Source organism: Rhinopithecus roxellana, chromosome 2, assembly GCF_007565055.1.
Source record: "Rhinopithecus roxellana isolate Shanxi Qingling chromosome 2, ASM756505v1, whole genome shotgun sequence".
Classification (NCBI taxonomy): domain Eukaryota; kingdom Metazoa; phylum Chordata; class Mammalia; order Primates; family Cercopithecidae; genus Rhinopithecus; species Rhinopithecus roxellana.
In genome coordinates this window covers 98,555,293-98,582,511 of record NC_044550.1, presented here as the reverse complement: position 1 = coordinate 98,582,511, position 27,219 = coordinate 98,555,293, and the positions used below count along the sequence as shown (strand labels likewise).

General features: G+C 37.7%; 1 protein-coding gene across 13 annotated transcripts in view; it reads left to right on the top strand.

The window, feature by feature from the left end:
* The window catches only part of DDX60L (DExD/H-box 60 like), a 119,544-nt gene that overhangs the window by 87,973 nt on the left and 4,352 nt on the right, over positions 1-27,219 (top strand). For 12 of the 13 annotated variants that reach the window (XM_030918211.1, XM_030918206.1, XM_030918198.1 and 9 more), the window contains 7 exons: positions 2,531-2,731; positions 8,295-8,399; positions 8,618-8,759; positions 9,647-9,768; positions 12,563-12,710; positions 14,268-14,410; positions 16,330-16,481. In XM_030918211.1, the coding sequence (XP_030774071.1) occupies positions 2,531-2,731; positions 8,295-8,399; positions 8,618-8,759; positions 9,647-9,768; positions 12,563-12,710; positions 14,268-14,410; positions 16,330-16,481 (1,013 nt within the window). The other variant, XM_030918252.1, reaches the window with a different exon arrangement.

The following is a 27,219-nucleotide window of genomic DNA, read 5'->3' as shown; positions in this document are numbered from 1 at the left end:
CGAACCAGAAGTTTCCATCAGATGTTTCAAACAACTAGGAGTGGAGATTTTCAACCACAGTTTATCTTAGCACCACCAACAGCAGCTGGTTTGGCTTGATTGTAGGAAGGGTCCTTTGACACCTTTACCTGTTTCTGAGAACACAGCGTGCATGACCACTCCCTCACCCTGCTGTGGCTACCTAGTTCTGTTTTAACTTTGAGCACCTCAGCCACAGGAGTCCATTCTGTCTGTTGACCAGGGGCCTACTTTAACAGTCCTCCTGGTTATCATTTGCCTGTATTCTATTCTGTGCCGCAGATGATGGATAGCATAGTTTTTCTTCATGTCATTTTCTGGCAAGGGAACATTTGATGGCGAATTCTACTCTTGGATCAAATATAGAAATGTTGGCAATATTCAAACCCTTTATCAACAAAATCCCTTTTGCTCTCTGTCTAAAATATGTATATTCTTATGCTCATGAACATTTGTCCTGATCAGTCTAATCTTCTTACTGTTTCTAATCATCTTTCTAATCTCTGTCTTCTTGCTCTCTTCTCTGGTATCATTTTTTTACATGGGTTGTCTACCATGTAATCTTCAGGAATCTCATTTTTAGGATTCCCAGAGGCAGGCTCACATGGTCCTTGGGGACATGACTTTGATTAAAAAAAAAAAAATCAGGGATTAGTTGAATCTGCTACTTCTCAGTTGTTAGATTGTGGCTAAGTTACTTAAGTTCTCTGTGCTCAGTTTTCTCATCTTTGTTCTTCTTCTTCTTTTTTTTTTTTTTTTTTTTCCAAAATCACATTAGAAGTCCTTCTTTATCTTTAACTGGGACTGACAATACTCTCTACCTCACTGGATTATTATGACGACTGCCTAAAACTAATTTATACAAAGGGCCTAGCACATATTAAGCATTGACTAAATGGCTGTTATTTCTTCTGCAATTAGTTGGTCCTTGACATACCTCTTCCACAAAGCCTTTCAAAATATTGTATCTTTCAATAAATTTACTTGATTTGTATCTCAAGAGGCTTAGGCACACTTTTTAAATTTCATTACTTTTAACTCTGTTTGTTAAAAGAGTTAGAGAAAATGGCTTAAATAGGGAACAGTTGCTGTTGGTGGTGCCAAGTGTGGTTAGAATTCCCCACTTCCAGCTGTTTGAAGGAAACATCCAGCAGACTCTTCTGGTTTGGAGCTTGAAACCACCCAGTCAGGACTCAACTATTTCAACCAAGCAGAACTGAAGAAGTTTGAATCCTTCATTTGCAAAAAAGCGTCTGATTGAAAACAAGGCTGAAAACTTTCCCTATTTAAGCCACTCTCTAGTTCTATTCCTCTCTCTCTCTCTCCCCCTCTCCCTCTCCTTCTCCGTCCCTCCCTCCCTCCCTCCCTCTCTCCTTCTCTTTGTCTGTGTGTGGTGAGAAAGAGTGGGGGGTATATGGACTCTAAGCTCCTTGACAGCAGGTTCCATTTGTAAGTTTCTTTTACATATCATCTTACAATCCCTGGTACAGTTGTCTGCATGATAGGGAATACCTGTTAACGACGCTACCTCTGAATATAAGGAAAAACAAACTGCTTTTTCTATTATCTCACTTTATAATAATCACTACAATCAACACACAAGACTTCTGTGACCAGACGTGTGGGGATTTCTGCTCACCACCAAGTGAGCAGTCAGTTCTGCAGCTCAATTCAATTCCGTGTTACCAACCTGAAGATATCATCAGATTCCACACATTGAGGGCTCAGTCTCCAAGACTGCCTCCTCTTCAGACACCAGTCACAAGTCCGGTCCTCTGGAACTTGTGACCAACTGGCTTCAAGTTGGGGTTCCCAGACCCCCTCTTTGGGTTCAGTTAACTTGCTAGAGTGGCTCACGGAACTCAAACACTTACGTTTTTCAGTTTATTATGAAGGGTGTTATAAAGGATACAGAAGAACAGCTATGAGGGCAAGGTATGGGTCAAGGGGCATGGAACTCCCATGCCGTCTCAGGCACACCACCCTCCAGGAACCTCCGTGTATTCAGCTGTCTGGAAGCTCTTTGAGACAGTCCCTTTAGGTTTTTATGGAAACTTCATTACACAGGCCTGATGAATTAAACCGTTAGCCACTGGTGATCAACTTAACCTTCAGCCCTTCTCCCTTCCCCGGAAATTGCGAAGAGGGGCTGAAAGTCCCATTCCTCTAATCAGGCCTTGGTCTTTCTGGTGACCAGTCCCCATCCTGAAGCTGCCTAGAGACTGCCAGCCATCAGCCAACTTATTTATACAAAGATGTTGGAGAGTCCAAGGATTTCAGGAGTCATATGCCAGCAACTGGGGCCAAAGACCAAATATGTATCACAATGCCTCATTATCTCTTTGGCCCAGCCACACTGTATTTTTTAAGTGCCATATTAACATAGATTAGTTTCAGGACTAAATGCACAATTTAACACAACCCCGGATAACAAGTGTAAAGTCATAGATCTTTGGACTTCATAGGAAATTATTTGGGGAGGTTTTACATTGTGATTCTTTGCTGCTTCCAGATGTCTGGTCGTGCTGGAAGAAGAGGTCAAGACCTGCTTGGAAATGTATATTTCTTTGATATCCCATTGCCCAAAATAAAAAGACTCCTTGCATCCAGTGTTCCTGAGCTGAGAGGACAGTTCCCTCTCAGCATAACCCTGGTCCTGCGACTCATGCTGCTGGCTTCCAAGGGAGATGACCCAGAGGATGCCAAGGCAAAGGTACCGTGATGGACGCTGCCTGAGGTTCAGTCTTCATTACTGACCTGGCTCTAGTCAGGTCTGCTGCTCTTTAGGAAGTCTGTCTTGAGAAAGAAAATAAACTTTCTTTTTGTTTGTTTGTATTTGTTTTTGGAGATAGGGTCTCACTGTGTCACCTAGGCTGGAATGCAGTAGTGCAATCATGGTTTACTGCAGCCTTGATCACCTGGGCTCAAGCGATCTTCCCATGTCAGCATCCCGAGTAGCTGGGACTACAGGTGTACATCACCATGCCCAGCTAATTTTTATTTTATTTTATTTTTGTAGAGTTGAGGGCTCACTGTTGCCCAGACTGGTCTCAAACTCCTAGACTCAAGCAGTCCACCTACTGTATTAGTCGGGGTTCTCTAGAACGACAGAACTAACAGGATAGATATATGTATAAAGAAGAGTTTATTAAGTATTAACTCACATGATCACAAGGCCCCATAATAGGCCATCTGCAAACTGAGGAGCAAGGAAGCCAGTCTGAGTCCCAAAACAAAAGAACTTGGAGTCTGATGTTCAAGGGCAGGAAGTATCCAGCATGGGAGAAAGATGTAGGCTGGGAGGCTAAATCAGTCTAGCCTTTACACGTTTTTCTGCCTGCTTTATATTCTGGCCTTGCTGTCAGCTGATTAGGTGGTGACCACCCACATTAAGGGTGTGTCTGCCTTTCCCAGCCCACTGACTCAAATGTTAATCTCCTTTGGCAACACCCTCAAAGATACACCTAGGATCAATGCTTTGAATCCTTCAATCTAATCAAGTTGACACGCAGCGTTAATCATCACACCTGCCTTGGCCTCCCAAAATGTTGAGATTACAGGTGTGAGCCAGCGTGCCCAGCCAAGAAACTTTTTATCTGAGGAATGTGAGTGCCCTTTAATTATCAGGCTCAGAGAGGCATTGGAATGTGACAGGGTGTGACAGCAGTCATGTCTCACTCCCCTCTTGAGCTAAATAATTACCTCTTGAGGCCACTTGCTATGCGGGCTCTAGGCTAACTGACATGAAGTAGCCATAAAGCACCATACATTGGACACCGTACCTCATTCCCTGTAGTTCAACAATGTATAGCCAATCACAAATCAATGTTATTTCTGTAAAACTATGAGAACTCCTGTCAAAAAACTTTGTATCAGCCCACTTCTTGTCCCCTTTTGCCTTTAAAAAAATCTTGTAACAAAAGCTGAGCAGAATATTCCTTAGGACAGCTTGGAAGTGTGTCTGTCCCAGACAGCTGTCCTCAACCTTGGCCCAAATGGACTCTATATTAATTTTGCCTCAGTATTTTTTAGGTCCACAGTAGCAATATCTCTTCAGTTTCATCACTCTTTTAATGCGTTGTATTTTCTTGATTATTAGATGTTTCTTCAGGACAGAACAAAATAATTAATTTTGTTTTACCACCAAAGACCTTAAGGCACTAAGAATTACCAGGGTTATTTTAATATGTGAAAAGCAATGTAGTATAGTGGTTGAATTTTGGCTATAGGCTCATAAAGGTCTGGAATACATCCCTGGTTTAATTGTTTACTGACGATTAAACTTTAATAAGGCGATTACATTTTCCTAAACCTCAGAACTGTCAGCCATAAAATGGCAATAACAACCACTATAGATTGTAGTTAAATTAAATGAACTAATTAATGCAAGTCAAGGACTTCTTAGCATCATATTCGATTAGTAGTAAACACATAAATGCTAGCTATTATCATTCATAGTCTCAGGTCTTATGATTTTAGTTTTAGGGTTTTTTTTGTTTGTTTTGCTTTAGTATTCATTAAAGAGAAGAATGGGAAAAGCACTTGCTAACTTTTTCATTCTCTTTATATGTTGTTTTTTACTTTTTCCTTTATAAAGGAGATCAAGTATAAGTGAAAACTGATAATATAACTTGTTTTTGACTGTCTATATATTTTTTGTGGAAAAATAGATTTGCTTCTACCTTAAATTCTGTTATGTTGTCAGCATTTGCCACTTAATTAGATCAATAAGAAATTTCTACATTAAAGAATTAACAGAAGAATTATAATTGAAATGAAAGATTGAATTTGTTCTCAAATGTATCACTCTTAATTCCAGGTAGGAATGAGGAAAACAGTATTGCTATATTAAAAATAAAAACTGTATTTTAAATATAAAATTACCTGTTTATAAAAGTTTATTTGGAACCATAGAAAAGCTGAAAGAAGGAAAACTCACCAATACTTAGTTCCACTACTCACTTGATCTTAGCCAAAAGGCCAAGAAGCGATAGTTCCGCTACTCAAAGGAAACTGCTTTATTATTTTGATATATTTCTCCCAGTCTTTTCTACCTAAATGTGGGTAAGTGTTTGCTTTTTAAAGAATGGATGCAGTTATGTTGAATTAGATACCAGAATTTGGTAAATTTGCCGGAGGTTTTCAATCAGAACAATTTTGGGGGGTATAACCCCATGTTGAGTAATATATAATTCACATTAAAATTTAAATTTAATAAAATGTCATTGTAAGGTTGCCAAGTTTTCCATATTCTTATATATTCATTATCATGACCAGTTACATCAGATTCCATTTGCCAAGATGAAGAGTCTTCCCAGAACCCTGTAGTGAGTCAGGTGTGTGCCTGTTGATAGTCACAGAGAACAGCGACACCCAGTTCTATGTAAAAGTGGCCCCATTCTTGAGCTCTTAATTTTGATTAATTTCCCAGGAAGAGAGAGTAGTACACTTTCAAGTTTTTTGTTGTTGTTTTTTATATAATAACATTTATGAGGGTGGCCTGTTTTCTGGGCTCCTGCATATTCGAGGAGATTTTTGTTTCTTTTGTAGTAAGGACAATTTAACCAGGCATAAATTTATTGGATTTGAGCCATTAGTTTTCAAAATTGTTGATGCTTCATTTTCTTTGGCATCTACTGTTGTAGAGATATAATCTGTGGCCCTACTGATTCCTTTTTTTTTTTTTTGTAGGTCACTTGACTTTTTCTGCCCATGTATATGGATCCTTTTCTTTATTCTTATATGTTACTTTTTTAGGAGAAGTTTCTATAGTTTTTTTTAATTGATAGTGTTTATCATATTCAGAACCTTTTCAATTTATCACATTCAAGTTGTTTTTGAAGTAATAAGTATATTAAATTAGATTTTTTATTTGGTTTCTATTTTAATTGCTTTGGTTTCTTTATTAGAAAAAGTTTCACTGGCTGGGTATGGTGGCATGTACCTATAGTCCCAGCTATTTGGGAGGCTGAGGCAGGAGGATCACTTGAGTCCAGGAATTTGAGGTTGCAGTGAGCTATGACCTACTGCACTTCAGCCTGTGATGGGAGGGAATGTTGCAAACGTCTCTGAAATGCCTATGAGGCCTTTTCCAATTGTCTTGGCTATCAGCATTTTCCTTCCTTTTAGTTATACAAATATATGCAGGCTGCTTGAATTCCTGCCCAGAAAGTAGCCTTTTCTTTTCTGCCACATGGCTAGGCTGCAAATTTTTCAGATTTACACTCTACTTCCCTTTCAAATACAAGTTCCAGTTTCGGGTCATTTCTTTGCTAACACATATGAGCATAGGTTGATAGAAGCAGCCAGGCTACATCTTGAACCCTTTACTACTTAGAAATTCATTTCTGCCACATACACGAAATCATTTCTTTCTTTCTTTCTTTCTTTCTTTCTTTCTTTCTTTCTTTCTTTCTTTCTTTCTTTCTTTCTTTCTTTCTTTCTTTCTTTCTTTCTTTCTTTCTTTCTTCTTTCTTTCTTTTCTTTTCTTTTCTTTTCTTTTCTTTTCTTTTCTTTTCTTTTCTTTCTTTTGATGATGTCTCATTCTGTCACCCAGGGTGGAGTGCAGTGGCGCAATCTCGGCTCACTGCAAGCTCTGTCTCTCGGGTTCATACCATTCTCCTGCCTCAGCCTCCAGAGTAGCTGGAACTACAGGTGCCTGCCACCACGCCCGGCTAATTTTTTTTTTTTTGTATTTTTAGTAGAGATGGTGTTTCACCATGTTAACCAAGATGGTCTTGATACCCTGACCTCGTGATCTGCCTGCCTCGGCCTCCCACAGTGCTGGGATTACAGGCATGAGCCACTGTGCCCAGCCGAATGATCTCTTTCAAGTTCAAATTTCTACAGATTCCTAGAGCAGGAGCTCAGTACAGCTAACCTCTTTGCTAACACTTAACAAGTGACCTTTGCTCCAGTTCCCAATAAGTTATTCATGTCCATCTGAGACCTTATTAGCCTGGACTTCATTGTCCATACTACTATTAGCATTTTGGCCACAACAGTTTAACAAGTCTTTAGGATGTTCCAAACTTTCCCTCATCTTCCTGTCTTCTTTTGAGCCCTCCACAAAATTCCAACTTCTGTCCACTACCCAGTTCCAAAACCACTTTCACATTTTCATATATCTTTGTATTAGTATCAACTTTCTGTATTAGTTCATTCTCACACTGCTATACAGAGACACTTGACACTGGGTAATTCATAAAAAAAAGATATTTTATTGGCTCATGATTCTGCAGGCTATACAGGAAGCATAAGCAGCTTCTGCTTCTGGGTAGGCCTCAGGAAACTTTCAATCATGGCAGAAGGTGAAGGGGAAGTAGGCATGTGTTACACGGCTGGATCAGGAGGAAGACAGGCAGAAGGGAGCTGCTACACACTTTTTTTTTTTTTTTTTTTGAGATGGAGTCTCGCTCTGTCGCCCAGGCTGGAGTGCAGTGGCTGGATCTCAGCTCACTGCAAGCTCCGCCTCCTGGGTTCATGCCATTCTCCTGCCTCAGCCTCCCGAGTAGCTGGGACTACAGGCGCCCGCCACCTCGCCTGGCTAGTTTTTTGTATTTTTTAGTAGAGACGGGGTTTCACCATGTTAGCCAGGATGGTCTCGATCTCCTGACCTCGTGATCTGCCCGCCTCGGCCTCCCAAAGTGCTGGGATTACAGGCTTGAGCCACCGTGCCCGGCCTACACACTTTTAAACAACCAGATCTCACGATAACTCACTCACTATCATGAGAACAGCACCGAAGGGGAAATTCACCTCTGTGATCCAATCACCTCCCATCAGGCCCCACCTCCCACATTGGGGGTTACAATTTGACGTGAAATTTGGGTGATGACACAGATCCAAATATTTCCATTCTGTTGACTGCAATCTACCTAGTTCCATCAGGTTTGATGGGATAACTCAAGACTCAGAACAATGTAATTACTCAATTTGCCTTCTAGGCCTAAGAGAGCTAAACTTGTAAGCCAGATTGGCTTTCATACTTTATTTGTTCAGGCCACTATGAGTCACCACTGCTTCAGAGATTTAGCAGATTATTTGCCAATCTGTGTTATGTATAACAATTCTGCTTTATGTGACATATTTAATTCAAGGAAGCATGTAGCATGTGAAGACACAGTCAAAGAGATAATGTGAAATCAAGTGAAATTTACTTTCACATGAGATCTGGTAACATTATCTATATAGTATGTATGTGTACTATTTATTACATATCAGTATTTACAAATACTGTTTAAAACTAGATAAATTAAAGTACTCTTCTTTTATAGGTGTTGTCAGTGCTAAAGCATTCATTGCTGTCTTTTAAGAGACCAAGAGCCATGAAGACTTTGAAACTTTATTTTTTGTTTTCTTTGCAGCTCCTGATCAAAGAGGTATGATCACGCTTTGGCTTTCTTGTTCTCTTTAATACTATGTAAATTTCTTTCTATGCTAAACCAACTGAACTTTCTATAAGCTGCATTCAATGATAATGTTGCTTATCATTTATTAATAAATGAAGTCAGGTAATATTTGTCAATCACTCACCCTGGTATTTTGTGGTATTTGAGTATATGGTAAGTTAAATCAATGTTTTTTTCCTTATTTTTAGGACTATTTGAATAAAAATGGTACTCCAAAAAAATTTGCAGGACTTGCATCATATTTGCATGGTCATGAACCTTCAAATCTTGTTTTTGTAAATTTTCTCAAGAGAGGCCTTTTCCATAATCTCTGTAAGCCAGCCTGGAAAGGTAAGCTTGGGTTTTATACCTGTAGTCCAAAAATGGCAACATATTTATTGAAAAGCCAAAACCTCAGATATGTTTTTCTCTTCTTCCTCCTTCTTCTCTTTTTTTTGAAGCAAATAAATACTAAGTATATGTTCAGATTTACAGATACCAAAAAATTAGACACTAAAAGTCAACTTATATTTATTCTAATAGAGTATTTGGGGGCTACTTATGTATTACTTAACTGACAAAGAATATTTGCAGAAGAGAATACTGAGAAGCATAGAAAGAGAATAAGTTTCTGATGGTCATGTGATTCTAGTATGCTTCAGAGCCCAGTTAATTAAACCTAGCCACCTCTTAATGCCTATGGTATGGTGCTCATGTGTTATGGGGAATGGAGAGTAGGTCAAGATGACCAGAACCTAGAACTAGTGTTTAGAAGTGTTGGTAGGTAAGTTTGGGAGCTTCGTTTTGACAGCATTTGAAACACCCTAAGTGGCAGGCCAAGGAACCTGGATTTTTCAATTAGCCATTGAGATAACCTCAAAGATTTTTGAGTAAGTGGGGGACATGCTTATATTCATTCTTTGGAAAGACTGATCACTCTCAAGATGGCCTGAAGAAAGGAGAGTGCAAGTCAGGAAACCAGTTAGTAAACATTCTGGGTTGGGAACTAGGGCTGGTATAGCAAGGATGAAAAACAAGGCACAGAATGTAAAAGCTCCTGTCTTAACCAAAAAATTAAATGTGTACGTAGTGTGGCAAATTGGTCAATTTCTGAGGTATATATTTACTGGAAAATTTTGCCTTCAATGGAAGGAAATGTAATATAAAAACAAATTTAAGCACAAAATACATGGAATCAACATTACTCTTATTTACCATAATGCTCTTTATTTAAATAGGCGCACAACAGTTTTCCCAAGATGTGATGGAAAAGCTCGTGTTAGTATTGGCAAATTTATTTGCAAGAAAATATATTCCAGCAAAATTCCAAAATGCTGATTTAAGTTTTTCTCAGTCAAAGGTAAAGTTTTGTTATACTTATAATGATGTAATAATGATAGTTATTAAATGTATGCTACTGGAAAGCATTCAGTACCTATAGGGTTACATTTTACATAAGCTACTCCGTTTGTTTTAATGTGTTGTCTTCTCATGATTAGAGTTCTATTTAATTTTTAGTTCAAACATCTTCCCCTGTTAATCTAACAAACAATTCTTAACCCTAAAGTTTTTTCATTTTATTGGAGCAAATTATGTAATTCAGTAGCAACAGAGATTACATACACAAATAGTCATTTAAATAGAATGACAGCCCTACTGCTGAACCTGTAGTTCCCTTGGGATTGTTTACAGCTAGGGATGGGAGTGCAGGGAAGGAATTACATCATGAGCTCTAATGTCCTCTTCAGACAATATTGAGGTAGTCACCTAAGAAAGAATCCCCTAACTTAAGGGTTGAGAGACTGAAAGAAAAATTATTTTCTAAGTTTATTTGTAACACTGTTTCCAATTTCTTATTTTTTTTTTTAAAGACAACAACAACAAAATAATAAGCAAACAAAACCTAAGAAAATGTGCAGTAGAACCTGGGAATGGAGAAGAAGCTTGTTGCTATCCAGTAACCCTAATAAATAGAGAACAAAAAGGGAATTAGCGTCAATCTAGGCTTTCTGACCTCACAGTGCCTCTGGATATACCTCCAGACTTGAGTACCCAATTTTAGTTACTGACATATATCCACATTGCACACCACTGGAACTGTTAATCCTTTTCTTAAATGCATACATATTTTAAAGTATTTAAAAAGGAAAGTTCATATTTACTACTACTAGAAATAGAAAGCCAGGATCTTTGGTTTCAAAATTAAGGAAGCCATAAGAATAGATGCAGTTAACATGGTTCTCAGCTAAAGCTGCTCTCTCTTTGCTACGAAAAGAGATTATCAACTTTTAGAGAAAGAATGGTGGTCTGTTGCCTCTGGACTTTCTAGGGTTATCAGAAAGAATAGAAGAGGACTGGAAAGAAGATATTTTATTGATTGATTGATTGATTGAGACGGAGTCTTGCTCTGTAGCCCAGGCTAGAGTGCAGTGGTGCAATCTCAGCTCACTGCAACTTCCAGCTCCCGGGGTCAAGCCATTCTCCTGCCTCAGCCTCCCAAGTGGCTGGGATTACAGGCGCTTGCCACCACGCTCGACTAATTATTTTTGTATTTTTAGTGTAGTTGAGGTTTCATCAGCTTGGCCAGTTGGTTTTAAACTGCTGACCTCAAGTGATCTGCCCACCTTGGCTTCTCAAAGTGATGGGATTACAGGCATGAGCCACTGTGCCCGTCTAGCTTTTCATTTTGTAAAACTGCTTTATAATTATTTAATGTTCTGTGTGTCATGCTAAATCATCTAATGTACCTGTAATATTATGTACCGTAATTTGGGATAACTACTCTATATTAGTCAGTGAAGATTTATTGAGCAATAAATATGTGCAAACTGTAACAAAAATCATGGTTGGGAAACATAGTTGCTACCTTCCAAGAGCTTGCTCTCCTGATGGGTCTGTATAGCATACACATTCGAGAAGGTGGCAAACAACACAAGGTGTAGGTGATAAGCAGCACATGTTCCCCTAGAACGGTGTCCAGTGGTGGCCCAATGGCAGGGTATGGAAGGCATAGCAGTAAAGAGACCATATCACTTTGACCAGAGTGTAGAACTGCACCTGTCAATTTGTTCTTTTGTCTTGGTCCATCCACAGATAAAGCTGAGTCCAAAGTAGGCTTGTGGAAATTGTCATACTATCTACTGTAAGGAGTTGGTAGGGGCATTCTTTATTATGTCCACACAGTGTGCCTTTTGTAAGAATCCTCCAGAAAATTCTTATCTGATATTAGTGCTGAGAATAAATAACTGTTTATCTGATAGACATTCTGAAATGTGTCATTCACACTTGCTCCTAGGAATCGTAGAATATAATTTGTGCCCCATTTTAGCCTGTCTTTCTTGCTTTTCTTTCCTTTTTACCAAATTTTGATTTATATGATTATAGTGTATTATCTTCACCCTTATAAAATACCTCAGTTATTGGAAAAGTACAGGGTATGAATAAAATAAGGAAAATATCAATAAATAATAAACCCATAATTGTAATAGAAGAAAACCAAGAACATTTCTAATATCATAGCTATTTCTAACCCACGCTAAGGAAACTTCTAGTCCAAATTCTGAAAGAATTTGTTTTTAAACATGAAATTTGGAAGCTGAGTTAGCTTGCAATACCAGCTACTTCTCTATCTACTACCTGTTGGATTTGGAACAAGTTTACCTCTGTGAGGCTTAGCTCCCTCATGTACAAAATGGAGATGAAAATGTTTACTGCATAGGGTTGTTCTCAGGATTAATTGAGCTAACAATCAACAAGTGCTTGGGGCAGCACAGCACAGTGTTGGCACATAATCCGAACTCAATAAAGAATTGCCGCTACTATTGCTACACTAACTTGTTACTTGCTCTCTAAATATGTCCCTCAAGTCTCTGAACTATACCTAAGTTTAAGATCAGTGTAGGACATGTTTCTATTAAATTGGTGGTTTTGGCTAAGTAGAGTCAAAACAACTTTTTTTAGGAAAGATATTTACATTTATAAATGTTGATTGAAATCAAAAGGAAATTTTACCTTAATCTCGTAAATGAATAAAGTAATCAAGGGCTTCGATGAATGAACATCAATCTGCAGAACCATGCTGCAGTCTATCACCAAGCAGTCTGATTTTTTAAATGAAAGTAAAGAGATCTCTCTGAAATGTATTTCGCCCATAGGTGATCCTTGCCGAACTCCCGGAGGATTTCAAAGCTGCTTTACATGAGTATAACCTGGCAGTAATGAAGGATTTTGCCTCCTTCCTACTGATTGCTTCCAAGTCGGTGAACATGAAAAATGAGTATCAGCTCCCTTTGTCAAGAATCAGTAAGCAAAATTTAGTTTCATTCTGGAACAATTTAAAGAGTAAACAATCTTGACTAAGAAAACGTCTGGATATTGGATGCTTCAAAGCTGGTAAAGGAGCTTATTACAGAGCAGCTGTGCTAACCCGAGTGTTTTATCCCCAGAAAACAATGTAGCCCATTGTAGGGTGTGGCAATGGCTCTGTTTTCCAAGTAAAGAAAAAACTTTACCAAGTATTTATTGGGCAATGGAGGAAAAAAATAAAAGTCATTCATGAACCATTTTGATGGAAGGTTGCCAATCTGTTCAGGTCGGAAAACTGGGTCAGACAATATGACAGATGAAAAAGAAAATGGCACAATTTCTGGTATTTTTTCCCCTGAGAGGTAGTAGCATAGTGGTTACAAATGTGAACTCTGGAAGCAGAGTGCCAAGGTCTAAATTCTGGCTCTGCTACTTATTAACCATGAGGTCTCATGCCAGTTACTTAATCTTTCTGTGTCTCAATTTTTTAATCTGTAAAATGAAATGACTAAAAGTATTACCTAGCTTACAGAATTTTAGAGGATTAGGTATATTAATGTTTACAAGGTTCTTAAAACAGTGCATGGCCCATAGTCAACATCATGTAAGTCTATTCTACCCCATATGGTAGCCACCAGCTAGCTACGTGTCACTATTTAAATTAAGTTGGTTAAAAATAAAACAATTGAAAAGTTAATTCTTTAGTCACTTTAGCTTTAGTCACTTTAACTTTCCAGTGCTAGTAGCTTCTACTTGGACATAGTAGAGGTAGAATATTTCTATCATTATGGAAAGTTCTAGTGGACATTGCAGATATCATTGTTTGCTTCAATTATTTGTTCTTGGTTGAGGAGTGACTGGTATTGCAAAGTAACTAAGCTTCCAAATTTCAATTTTATAGCAGGAAACTTCTATGGGAGAATAAATGGGAAGAACAAGCTAGATTAAGAGTAAAGAGTGGAGCCATAAAATGATTCCCGTATTCACCTGTCTCCTAATATAGTCTTAGTTGGAGTAAAAGACAGGGAGGTAAGCATTGTAGTTACTCAAGATTTGTTGATGTAGGACACAGCATGAGCAAATGCAGACAATAATGGTGGAAGCAAGGAAAGTACTGCAGAGAAAAGATGATGGGAGTGTGTGATTGTGTCATGATGGGAAAAAGGAGCCAGGCCTGAGTGCGTGACTTGGTGCCTTCAAAGTCCAGCGAGATGGTACTTGCTGGACGGAACCTGTGTTTTATCTCTTATGCCAGCTCCAAATCCACTGGTAGGAGCTGCCTGAACATCATGTCTAGGAGGTTTCTGAGGTTATATCTGAGTTCATAGGCAAAAATAACAGGTAATAAAGAGTAATGATAATAAGTTAATAGTCAACATGGATTGAATGATTACTCTGTGCCAAGCTGCGTTAATGACTTTACGCACCATATCTCAATCCGTTTTCGTTCTGATGAGATGAATGTCACCTACTGTGGCCTGACCTACAGTGAGTTTAACAGGGTTTTCTGGGCTGATTTTTAAAACCTAACGTGACCTAGTCCAAAATGGTCAGAATTCACAGGTAAAGAATGTGAAGACTCCCAGCTCGTGTCTCACTTGATGAGCTGCAAGGAAGGAAGAGCAGCTGTTTCACCATTTGTTTGTCTTTCGGGGAACGCAGATAATGATTTGCTTCGACCAGAGACTGTCAATCAGGTAAGTGAAGGATTCATCTTATGTACAAAACGTGTTTAACAGAGAGAGTGGGGTTACATTGCTGTGAAGCCTTGATAGGACCTCAAACCCAAAACACTGAAAAATGTCCACTGAAGCCAGCACCATTGTCTAAGAGAATGAAACCCTGGAGGCCAGTGTGATTTTATGCTGGGTGGAGTTGGTCTGAGAAACCCTGCTTCTTTGTCTAAAATTTCAGACACCACCTCTTTTTTTCTCATTTTTTAATGAGGTCTGCCATAGGTTTGCTGTGGGAAGAGGAAAAGAAAGTGGCTCACATTTTTCCAAAATTAATCATAGACCTCATAGTGCTTTCTCTACTCCAGACCACATGGGTCTTTGGGGACAGTGGTCTACAAAGCGGGCCACAAAGCATTAGAACTTCTGGGAGGTTCTGGATAAAATATTAGGGTGCTGGAAGATTTTAGATTTAATTTGAAATATGAGAAATAAATTCCACATTGATTATATTTAATAATAAAGATTGATACTGTGCACTGGCTTATTTTATCCCTGGGTCAGAGTCACACATCATGTCAAGAGTGGTCTTCAAGTATTTTTGCATATTTAACATTTAAAGGAATTTTAAAAAATCATGAATCTTCTTGCACAGTTTGAATTGACATCTAAAAATTTTGTTAACCAAAATTTAAATAGCTGCTAATGTAATTTCAGGTTCATTATAAATATTGGCATTTTAAAAGAACTGTTAAATTATTTAAAAGTTCAACCAAAAGAATATAGATATCAAAGCTATTTGATACCCAGAGTAAACAAAAAGAAAAGAACACAGATAATCAAACAACTTCTTCAAAGTTACAGATTCTACATTATGTATTTTCTTATTGAACTTATATATTTTCCCTTGCCTTCCCTCCCCTCCCCTCCCCTCCCCTCCTCTTCCTTCATCTCCCCTCCCCTCCCTTTCCCCCCTTTTTATTTGTGACAGGGTCTCACTCTGTTGCCCAGGCTGGAGTGCAGTGGCACTATCTCGGCTCACTGCAGCCTCAACTTCCTGGGCTCAGGGTGATCCTCCCACCTCAGTCTTCCACATACCTGGAACTACAGGCACGTGCTGCCATGCCCAGCTAATTTTTTATATTTTTAGTGGAGATGGTTTCATCATATTGCCCAGTCTGATCTCAAACTCCTGGGCCCAAGCAATCCACCCACCTCAGCTTCCCAGAGTGCTAGGATTATAGGCATGAGCCACCATGCCTCGCCTGAACTTGTACTTTTATTCCAACTTGCTCCACAGTTTAAATTTACCCATGCATGGGCAGAATTTGCAGATTCCTTCTGATTCTGTACAGATTAATTTATCTAATGTGCCCAGAACCATGGTGACTTAGTTTTTATTTGTTTGTTTTGCTTCTCTTCATTTTCTCCTCTTCTACCTCCTCCTCCGCCACTTTTTTCTTCTCTCCGGAACCCAAAGGTTTGTGTTGTCTCTTTTTATTCTCCTTGTGAGCGCAGGGAGACACTAGCTACATGACACTCCTTTCAAGGTCATTCTGTGCACCAACTAAGATCATGATGAAAATTCCACCTTAAAATCAGCTTCTATTTATTTTTCCTTAGTGAATGTTGCTAACAGTATTGTAGTTGGAAAGTTGAAATTGCCTTCAGTATGCTGTGAGAGTTCCTATTTGCCTCAGTGGGGCTGCCCATTCCCGAGGCATGCTTAGTGTGGCACTGGCCAGTGTCTGTAACATGCCCCTTGCCCTCTTATGGGCCCTATTTCCCTCAACCCCCATGGGAGTCCCCCTCTGCCTGCCTCTGTCACTTCGACTTATTCAGAACATACTTTAAGAAACAGATTCATACAAAAGAAATCTGAAACTGCAAACAGTTAGTCTTTACATATCAATAATGAATTAATAGAAAATGTCTTTCTTCAGGTCATTCTGCGCACAATCGGTGTTAGCGGCGCTCAGGCTCCTCTGCTGTGGCCAGGGAAATTAGATAACCGAGGAAGGAGAATGCCACTAAATGCATATGTGCTCAATTTCTATCGACACAACTGCTTGACAAGATTAGACCGAACTAATGGGTAGGTTTATGGGTGTGTTTCTATAAAATATATACATACATATATATCTATGTTTTATTGTATATTCATATTATATATGTAACAGCATATAATTTACATTATATAATTGTATAAACATAAATTTATATATTTTTAAATAGGAATTTTAATACATAATCTTTTTAAGAGTTTAAAATACAGACTAATCATAAAAAAAATACTAGATCACTTTGTAGAAGACTAATTTCTGGTGATTAGAAACTCCAGTATTATTTTGGATTTTGGGGCTACTACCAAAATCTTGGTACTTGAACTGGTTCTGGTGAATGTAATTCTGAAGACAGAAAATTTGGATACATTACAAAGCCCAAAAAGATATTTTAATTATACTAAAATTTCTAATTATACTAAAATGTATAATTTATACGTTTATTAGTATAATTAGTATAATTTAGTATAATTTATTGGTATAATTAGTATAATTAGTATAATTTAGAATAAATTACACTAAATTATTTGCATAATTTAGTAATATGTTATAACTAAATTATTAGTATAATATACCATTACACTATTCATTGTATAATTCACTAATTATATTATTAGTGTAATTTACCATTACACTAATTATCTATTAAGAAAGAATGTTGGATGATTTCCAGAAGTATATCAAATATTATTTTTATGAAATAATATTGTTAATGAAATAAATATTTATTTTTGTGAAATAAATTAATATTTATTTTTTTCCCACAAATGCAACACGGAGGGAAAAGATCTGAAACTTACATTATGAGATAGTTAACTTAGCAGGTGTCTGTTAGAAAGTGACACTTGTTCTAGTTCTTTGACATGGAAACTATTTTACAAAGCAGTAAAGAAGGATGAATACTTAGAATTCACATGGAAAGTGAATAATTTAGCCCTGGAAACAAGTAGGTAGAAATGGGGAAAGTTATGCTTTTAAACAATGATTCAGGAATTCTCTTTATATTTTACATAAATTGTTAAATAATTCTGATCAAAATAAGTTTTAAATATTTAAATGCTGTTCTTTTTTAAGTTTTTAAATTGACATATTGTAACTGTACATATTTATAGAGTACAATTTGATATTTTGAAACATATATGTTGTATAATGATCAAATCAGGTTAGCTAGGGTACCCATCACCTTATGCACTTACCATTTTTTTTTTTGTGGTGAGAACATTCAAAAGACTCTCTTCTCGCTACTTTGTAATCTACAATACAATACTGTTAACTGTATGTACCTTACTGTGCAACAAAACACTAGAACGTATTCCTCCTATCTACTTACTGTGATTTTGTACATGTTGACCAACCTCTGCCCACCTTCTCTCTCTTCCCCTCCCCAATCTTTGTAACCATTATTCTACCCTCTACTTCTATTATATTAATTTTTCTTCTTTTTAAATTTCACATGTGGGGAATATCATGCAATATTTTTCTTTCTGTCTCTGGCTTATTTCACTTAACATAATGTCCTCCAGATTGATTCATGTTGCCACAAATGACAGGATTTCATTCCTTTTTATGGCTGAATAGTATCTAATTGTGTATATGTACCACATTTTCTTTATTCATCCATTGTTGGACACTTAAGTTGATTCCATATCATAGGTATTGTAAATAGTGTGGCAATAAAGATGGGAGTGCAGGTATCTGTTTGACATACTGATTTAATTTATTTGGATATATAACTAGTAGTGGGATTGCTTGATCATATCGTAATTCTAGTTGCAATGTTTTGAATAATTTATACACTGTTTTCCATAATGGATTTCCTCATTTATAATCCTACCCACAGCATATAAGGGTTCCCTTTCCTTCACATTCACACTAACACTTGCTGTCTTTTGTCTTTTTATTATTAGTAGGCTTTCTAACTAGAGTGAGGTGGTATTTGATTGTGGCTTGGATTGGCATTTTATGATGGTTAGTGAACATTTATTCATATACCTATTGGCCTTTTGTATACTTTCTGTTGAGAAATGTCTATTAAAGTTTTTGCCCATTTTTAAATTGATTTTTTTTTGCTGTTAAGTTTCTTATATATTCTGGATATGAATCTTTTGTCTGATGTATAGTGTGCATATATTTTTCTGCCATCTTATAGGTTATCTCTTCACTCTGTTAATTGTTTTCTTTACTGTGGAAAACTTCTTGGTTTGATGTAATCTCTTTTGTCTGCTTTTGCTTTTATTGCTTGTGTTTTTGAGATCTTATTTAAAAAATCCTTGCCCAGTCCAGTATCATGAAGTTTTTCTGCTGTTTTTTTTTCTTTTCTTTTCTTTTCTTTTTTTTTTTTTTTTTAATGGCTATATTAGTTTGTTTTCACACTGCCATTAAAGACATACCCACGACTGGGCAATTTTAAAAGAAAGGGGTTTATTTGACCTACGTGTGAGTTCCACGACCTCACAATCATGATGGAAGGTGAAAGGCATGTCTTACATGGTGGCAGACAAGAGAAGAGAGCTTGTGCAGGGAACCTCCCATTTTTAAACCCATCAGATCTTGTGAGACTCATTCACTATTAGGAGAATAGCTCAGGAAAGACCTGCCCCCATAATTCAGTCACCTCCCACCAGATTCCTCCCATGACACATGGGAATTGTGGGACTTACAATTCAAGATTAGATTTAGGTGGGGACACAGCCAAACTATATCATTCTGCCCCTGACCCCTCCCAAATCTCATGCCCTCACATTTCAAAACCAGTCATGCCTTCCCAGCAGTCCCCCAGAGTCTTAACTCATTTCAGCATTAACTCAAAAGTCCACAGTCCAATGTCTTATCTGATACAAGACAAGTCCATTTCACCTATGAGCCTGTAAAATCAAAAGCAAGTTAGTTACTTCCTAGATACAGTGGAGGTATGAGGATTGGGTAAATACAGCCATTCCAAAGGGAGAAATTGGCCAAAACAAACGGGCTACAGGCCCCATGCAATTTGAAATCCAGCAGGGCAGTCAAGTCTTAAAGCTCCAAAATGATCTCCTTTGACTCCATGTCTTGCATCCGGGCCATGCTGATGCAAGAGGTGGGTTCCCATAGTCTTGGGCAGCTCTACCCCTTTGGTTTTGCAGGGTACAGCCTCCCTCCTGGCTGCTTTCACAGGCTGGCATTGAGTGTCTGTGGCTTTTCCAGGTGCACAGTGCAAGCTTTCAGTGGATCTACCATTCTGGGGTACAGAGGTTAGTGGCCCTCTTCTCACAGCTCCACTAGCCAGTGCCCCACTTAGGACTCTGTGTGGGGGCTCTGACCCCACATTTTTCTTCTGCACTGCCTGAGCACAGGTTCTCCATGGGGGCCCGGCCCCTGCAACTAACTTCTGCCTGGGCATCCAGGCGTTTCCATACATCTTCTGAAATCTAGGGGGGGTTCCCAAATCTCAATTCTTGACTTATGTGTACCTGCAGGGTCAACACCATGTGGAAGCTACCAAGGCTTGGGGCTTGCACCCTTTAAGGCCATGGCTCGAGCTCTACGTTAGCCTCTTTCAGCCATGGCTGGAGCAGCTGTGACACAGGGAACAAAGTCCCTACACTGCACACAGCACAGGGACCCTGGGCCTGGCCCGTGAAACCACTTTTTCCTCCTAGGTTTCCAGGCCTGTGATGGGAGGGTCTGCCGTGAAGACCTCTGCCATGTCCTGGAGACATTTACCCCATTGTCTTGGGGATTAACATTAGGTTTCTTGTTACTTATGCAAATTTCTGCAGCTGGCTTAAATTTCTCCTCAGAAAATGGGATTTTCTTTTCTATTGAATTGCCAAGCTGCAAATTTTCCAAACTCTTATGCTGTGCTTCCCTTATAAAACTGGATGTCTTTAACAATGCCCAAGTCACCTCTTGAATGCTTTGCTGCTTAGAAATTTCTTTCTCCAGACACCCTAAATCATCTCTCTCAAGTTCTAAGTTCCACAAATCTCTAGGGCAGGGGCAACATGCTGCCAATCTCTTTGCTAAAACATACAAGAGTTACCTTTGCTCCATTTCCCAACAAGTTCCTCATTTCCATCTGAGACCACCTTAGACTGGACTTTATTGTCCATATTGCTATCAGCATTTTGGGCAAAGCCATTCAACAAGTCTGTAGGAAGTTCCAAACTTTCCCACATTTTCCTATCATCTTCTGAGCTTTCCAAACTGTTTCAATCTTTGCCTGTTACCCAGTTCCAAAGTCACTTCCACATTTTCAGGTATCTTTTCAGCAGTGCTCCACTCTACTGGTACCAATTTACTGTATTAGTTCATTTTCACATTGCTGATAAAGGCATACCCAAGACTGGACAATTTACAAAAGAAAAAGTTTTATTGGACTTAGAGTTCCACATGGCTGGGGAGACCTGACAATCATGGCGGAAGGTGAAAGGCACGGAAGGTGGCAGATGAGTAAAGAGAGCTTGTGCAGGGACATTCCCATTTTTAAAACCGTCAGGTCTCATGAGACTCGTTCACTATCACAAGAACAGCGCAGGAAAGACCCGCTCTCATAAGTCAGTAACCTCCCCCTGGGTTCCTCCCACGACATGTGGTAATTGTGGGAGTTATGATTCATGGTGAGATTTGTGTGGAGAGACAGCCAAACCATATTAATTGTTTTATAGTTTCAGGTTTTACATTTAAGTCTTTAACCATTTTGAATAGATTTTTGTATATGGTGAGAGGTAGGAGTCTTGTCTCATTCTTGTGCATGTGTATATCTAATTTTCCCAGCATCATATATTGACATATTAGCATTATGCTATTATATTATATATATTATTAAAATAAACAAATTTATAAATTTATAGATAAAATTATAAAATTAATAAAATATTAAAATAATATATAATTATGCTATTATAATATAATAGCAATATTATGCTATTATATTTAATATGTTATTAACATATTAACATATAACATATTAGCATAACCTATTAAACACATATATATTAGCATATAATATATTAACATATAATGGCATAACATATTAAACACATATTCCCTTCTCCCTCATGTGTGTTCTTGGCACACATGAGGGAAAAGTTAATTTATAAAAAATCAGTTGGCTGTAAACGTGTAGATTTATTTCTGGGTTTTCTATTGTTTCATTGGTCAAAGTATGTGGTTTTTATGATGGAATCATACTATTGGTTATGATAGCTTGTAGTATATAGTGTCTTGAAGTCAGGTAGTGTGATGCCTCTAGCTGCATTCGTTTTGCTGAGGATTGCTTTGCATATTTGGGACTTTTTGTGATTTCCTACAAGTTTTAGGATTTTTTTCCTATTTTTGTAAAGAATATCATTGGTATTTTAATGGAGATTGTATTAAATTTATAGATCATTTTGGGTAGTGTGGCCATTTTAACAATACTAATTTTTTCATTCCATGAACATGGAATATCTTTTCATTTCTTAGTGTCCTCTTTAATTTCTTTCATCAGTGTTTTACAGTTTTCAGTGTAGAGATCTTTTACCTTCTTGTTTATTTATTATCTAATTTTTTGTAGCTATTGTAAATGAATTTGTTTTAAAAATTTTTATTTTCAGTTTGCTATTATTGCATAGAAACACTACTGATTTTTGTATATTAATTTTGTATCCTGCCAATTTGTATTTTTTATTGATCAATTCTAACAGTTTTTCACTAAGTCTTTAGGGTTTCCTATATATAAGATCTTGTCTGAAAACAGGGACAATCTGACTTTCTCCTTTCCAATTTGGATGTCTTTTATTTATTTATTCTCTTGTCTGGTTGCCCTGGCTAGGACTACCGGTACTATGTTGAATAAAAATGGTGAAAGTTGGCATCCTTGTCTTGTTCCTGATCATATGATGTTAGCTATGGATTTGTCATATATGACTTTTATTGTGTTGAGGTACATATCTTCTATACCTAATTTGTTAAGAGTTTTTATTATGAAGGGATGTTTTGAATTTTGTCAAATGCTTTTTCTGTATCTATTGAATGATCATATGGTTTTTGTTTTTCTGTTAATGTGATTTATCTCATTTATTGATTTGCATATCTTGCACTATCCTTGCATTACCAGGATAAATCCCCTTTGATCTTATTGAATAACATTTTTAATGTGCTTTTGAATTTGGTTTGCTAGTATCTTGTTGAGAATTTTTGGATTTGTGTTTATCAGAGAGACTGGCCTATAATTTTTGTTGTTGTTGTATCCTTGTCTAGTTTGAGAGTCAGAATAATATTGGTCTCATAAAAAAAAATTGGAAGTAGTCCCTCCTCTTAAATTCCCTTAATAGTTTGAACAGGATTGCTATTAGTCTTCTTTAAATGTTTGGTAGAATTCAGCAGTGAAGCCATGAAGTCCTGGGCTTTTTTTTTTTTTTTTTTCTGATGAAAAACTTATGATTACTAGTTCAATTTCCTCTCTCATTACTGCTGTGTTTAGATTTTCTATTTCTTCTTTATTTAATTTTGGGAGGTTGTATATGTCCAGGAACTTAGCCATTTCTTCCATGTCATCAAATTTTTTGGTATATAGTTGTTCATAATAGTATCTTATTATTTTTTGTACTTCTGTGGAACTGTTGTAATGTCTCCTTTTTAATATGTAATTTTATTTATTTTAGTCTTGCCTCTTTTCTTCTTAGTCTCGCTAATGGTTTACCAATTTTCTTTATCTTTTCAAAATCATCTTCATTTTGTTGACCTTCCAAATTGGGTTTTTAGCCTCTATTTTGTTTACTTCCGCATTAAGCTTTATTCTGTCCTTCTACCAGTTTTGGGTTTAGTTTGTTCTTGTATATTAAGTTTCTTGAGGTGCATCGTTTGATTGTTTAGTAAAAATCTTTCTTCTTTTTTGATTTAGGCCTTTATTGCTATAAATTCCATTTTAAAACGGCTTTTTCTATGTTCCGTAAGTTTCGTTATAATGTGTTTCCATTCTCATTTGTCTTAAGAAATTTTTAAATTTCCTTTTTACTTTGTTTATTGACCTGTTGGTTTTTTTTTTTTTTTTTTTTTTTTTTAGGAGTAATTGTTTAATTTCCATGTATTTGTAAATTTTCCAGAGTTTTTCTTGTTGCTGATTTCTAGTTTTATACCATTTTGCTCAGAAAAGTTACTTGATATGATCTCTATTTTCTTAAATTTGTTCAGACTTGTTTTGTGATCAAACATATGATCTATCCAAGAGAATATTCCATGTACAGTTGAGAAAAATGTGTATTCTGAAGCTGTTGGATAGAATATTCTGTTAAAAAAAAAATCAGCCAGGCACAGTGGCCAACACCTGTAATCCCAGCACTTTGGGAGGTTGAGGTGGGATGATCACTTGAGGTCAGGAATTCAAGACTAGCCTGGGCATCATAGCAAGACCCTGTCTCTTAAAAAAGGCTATTAGGTCAATTTGGTCTATGGTGTAGTTTAATTCTGATGATTCCTTGTTAATTTTTTTTGCCTGGATGACCCATTCATTGTTGAAAGTGGGTTGTTGAAGTCCCTAATATTATTATACTGCATTTTATCTCTCCTTTTAGATCTAATAATATTTGCTTTATGTATGTGGATGTGTTGGTATATAGAACTACAGTACTACAACCTCTTGTTGAATTGATTCTTTTATCATTATATAATGACTTTATTTGTCCTTTTTATAGTTTTTGTCTTATAGTTTATTTTATCTGATATAAGTATTGCTACTCCTGATCAGTTTTGATTTCTATTTGCATGGGATATCTCTGTCCCTTCCTTCACTTTCAGTCTATGCTTGTCTTTAATGGTGAGGTGATTCTCTAGTAGTCAGCATACAATCATATAGTTGAGTTAGTTTTTTAAGAGATGGGGTCTCTCTCTGTCACCGGGGCTGGAGTACAGTGGCACAACCAGAGCTCCCTGCAGTCTCAAACTCCTGGGTTCATTCAGTCCTCCCAGCTCAGCCTCCTGAGTAGCTAGGACTACAGGTGTGCGCCACCAAACCTGGCTAATTTTTTATTTTTCTTTTTTGTATAGACAGGGTTTTACTATGTTACCTTTAAAATAAAATCCATTCACTCTGTATCTTTTAACTGGAGACTTTAATCTATTTATTTTCAAGGTAATTATAAGTAGGTAAGAACTTACATCTGCCATTTTGTTCATTGTTTTCTGGTTGTTTTGTAGATTCTTTGTTCCTTTATTCTTCTGCTGTTGCTTATGTGTGTGGTTTGGTGGTTTTCTGTGGTGCTAAGTTTTATTTCCTTCTTGTATCTTATTTGCGTGCCTGCTCTAAATTCTTTCTTTGTGGTTATCATGTGCTAACATAAAGAGTCTTGTAGTTATAATAGACTATTTTATGCTTATAACAACTTAACTTTGGTCACATAAAAATATTTTAGATTTTCTTGCTTCCCCACAGTAATTTCTGTTTTTGTTGACTTAATTTACGTCTTTATCTATTGTGTATTCCTTAGTCATTAATTGTAGCTGTTATTGTTTTTTGACCATTTTGACTTAAAGCTTTCGGACTAGAGAATTGAAGGATTTCCGTAGCACCCAGACAACATAGGGTTATTCTGAATTTGATTATGAATTTACTTTTATTGATGAGTTTTAATCTTTCGAATATTTTTGTGATAGTAATGATCATTCTTTCATTTTTAGTTGTAGCATTCCCTTAATTTTTTGTAAGCCTAGACTAGTAGTGATAAATTTCCTCAGCTTTTGCTTGTCTGGGAAGATCTTTATGTCTCCTTCATTTCTGAAGGATAGCTTTCCTGGATATAGTATTCTTGACTGACTTTTCTTTTTTTTTCAGTACTTTGAATATATCATTTCATTCTTTCCTGGCCTGTGAGGTTTCTGCTGGAAAATCTGCTGATAGTCTCATGAGGATTCACTTATATGTGACTTGATGCTTTTCTCTGCAGCATTTAGAATTCTTTGTCTTTGACTTTTGACAGTTTGGTTATAATGTGCCTCAGAGTGTATCTTTGTGGGTTGAAACTAATTGGGGACGTTTGAGCTTCTTAGATACTGCATGTATCTCCCAAGACATGGGAAGTTTTCAGCTATTATTTTGTTAATAATAACAAAATATTTCTCTACTTCTCCCTCTGGTGCCCCTATAAGGTGAATATTTGTTCATTTAATGGTATCCCATAAATCCGATAGGGTTTCTTAATTCCTTTTCATTCTTTTTCCCTCCTTGATTGGTTATTTCAAAAGACCAGTCTTCAAGTTCAGAAATTATTTCTTTAGCTTGATTTAGTCTGTTGCTAAAGCTCACATTCTTTTTTAAATTTAATGCATTGAATTCTTTAGCTCCAAGATTTCTTTGGTTCTTTCGTATGATATCTACAGGAGGATAGGCTACAGATGTTGGTGGTGTAGTTTTGCTGGGGGAGGGGGCACTGAGCTGGTTATTTGGGGCAGGCAAATGTTTTGGTTCAGTGTGCCAGCAGGCTGTATGGTGAACTCTTCAGAGAAGTGAGGCTATCACCAGGTTGGCTCTTGAGCTGGGTATCTGTGGGTACAGTGAGCCAGACAGCTGTGCAGTAGTGTCTCTGCAGGGGAGGTAGGACCACTGTTGGACTGCTGTTGGTTTGAGTGCAGGCATGTGTGGGCTGGCTAGCTATGTGGTAGTGTCTATGGGGAGGTCAGGCTGCTGCTGAACTGGATATTGGGCCAAGTGCATGTCTAGTGGGCCTGCTGGCTGTGTGGCAGTGTCCCTGGGAAGGCGAGGCCTCTGCTGAACTGGCTGTCAGGCCAGGCACATGTACATGCATGCGGGGCTGGCTGGCATGCAGCAGTCTTTCCAGGAGTGGGGGGGCACCTCTGCCCTGGTGCCAGGCTTGGCATGGGTTGGTGCAGGCATGGTGGTTTTTCTGGGTATGCAGCATGAGTATGCACTGATGTAGTGACCTGGCCACCTGTTCAGTGGCTTTCTTGCTGTGCATGTCTGCCTTTTCCCCAGTGGGTTGTGGGCTGGCACGTAGCTTTGAATTTGAAATGATAGTGCGGCTTCAGGGATGGAGAGAGAGAGTGGCTACTGGCCTTCAAAATGTCATCATGCCATAGCTGCTTAGGTCATGAAGGAGGGGGATACACAATGTGGGGTCTTACTTGGGGGCAACGTAGCTACTTAAACTTGTAGCAACTCTCCAAAATAGATTCTGGGCGTGTGAGGTCTGGGAGACTGTCTTGTAGCAAAAACTTCTGGCATCTGTGATGACTGTGGAAACCCCTGGAAGTCTTTAGCATACCATTTTCCTGTTAAGAAGAAGCATCCTGACTCCCAGTCATTCCTGGTAGGAGAGACAGTGTGGCAGAGACAGGGTGCCTCACTCCATAGCCTCTATGGTGCTATCTTGGCCTCCTGTGCTCCGCAGGGATTTTGGTGCTCCCCTGGTGCTCTCCAGCATACCGAGTCACTCCAGTTGAAATAGAATTGTTAATTTGTTGTTTTGGTTCCTTTCTGTGGGGGAGATGAGCACCAGGCAACTCTCGTTTTCCGTCTTGCTCAATGTTCTGCCATCCTTGACAAATCTTGAGCTACATCTGTTTTTCTTAGGTCTAGTTCTTAGTTGTGAAGAACTAAGAAAGTAGAAATAGAACTAAGAAAGTAGAAGAAGTAAGTAGAAATAACGTTAGTCTAGTAGAAATAACATTAGTCTATCAGCTTGTTTTATTTTCACCCTAATCTCTAGTCCTCATTGACCCTTCTAAGCTTTACTTTTATGTTTCACCCTCCCCCTTTGATGATGGTCAAATTATCTGTTTAACAATTTTTTTTGT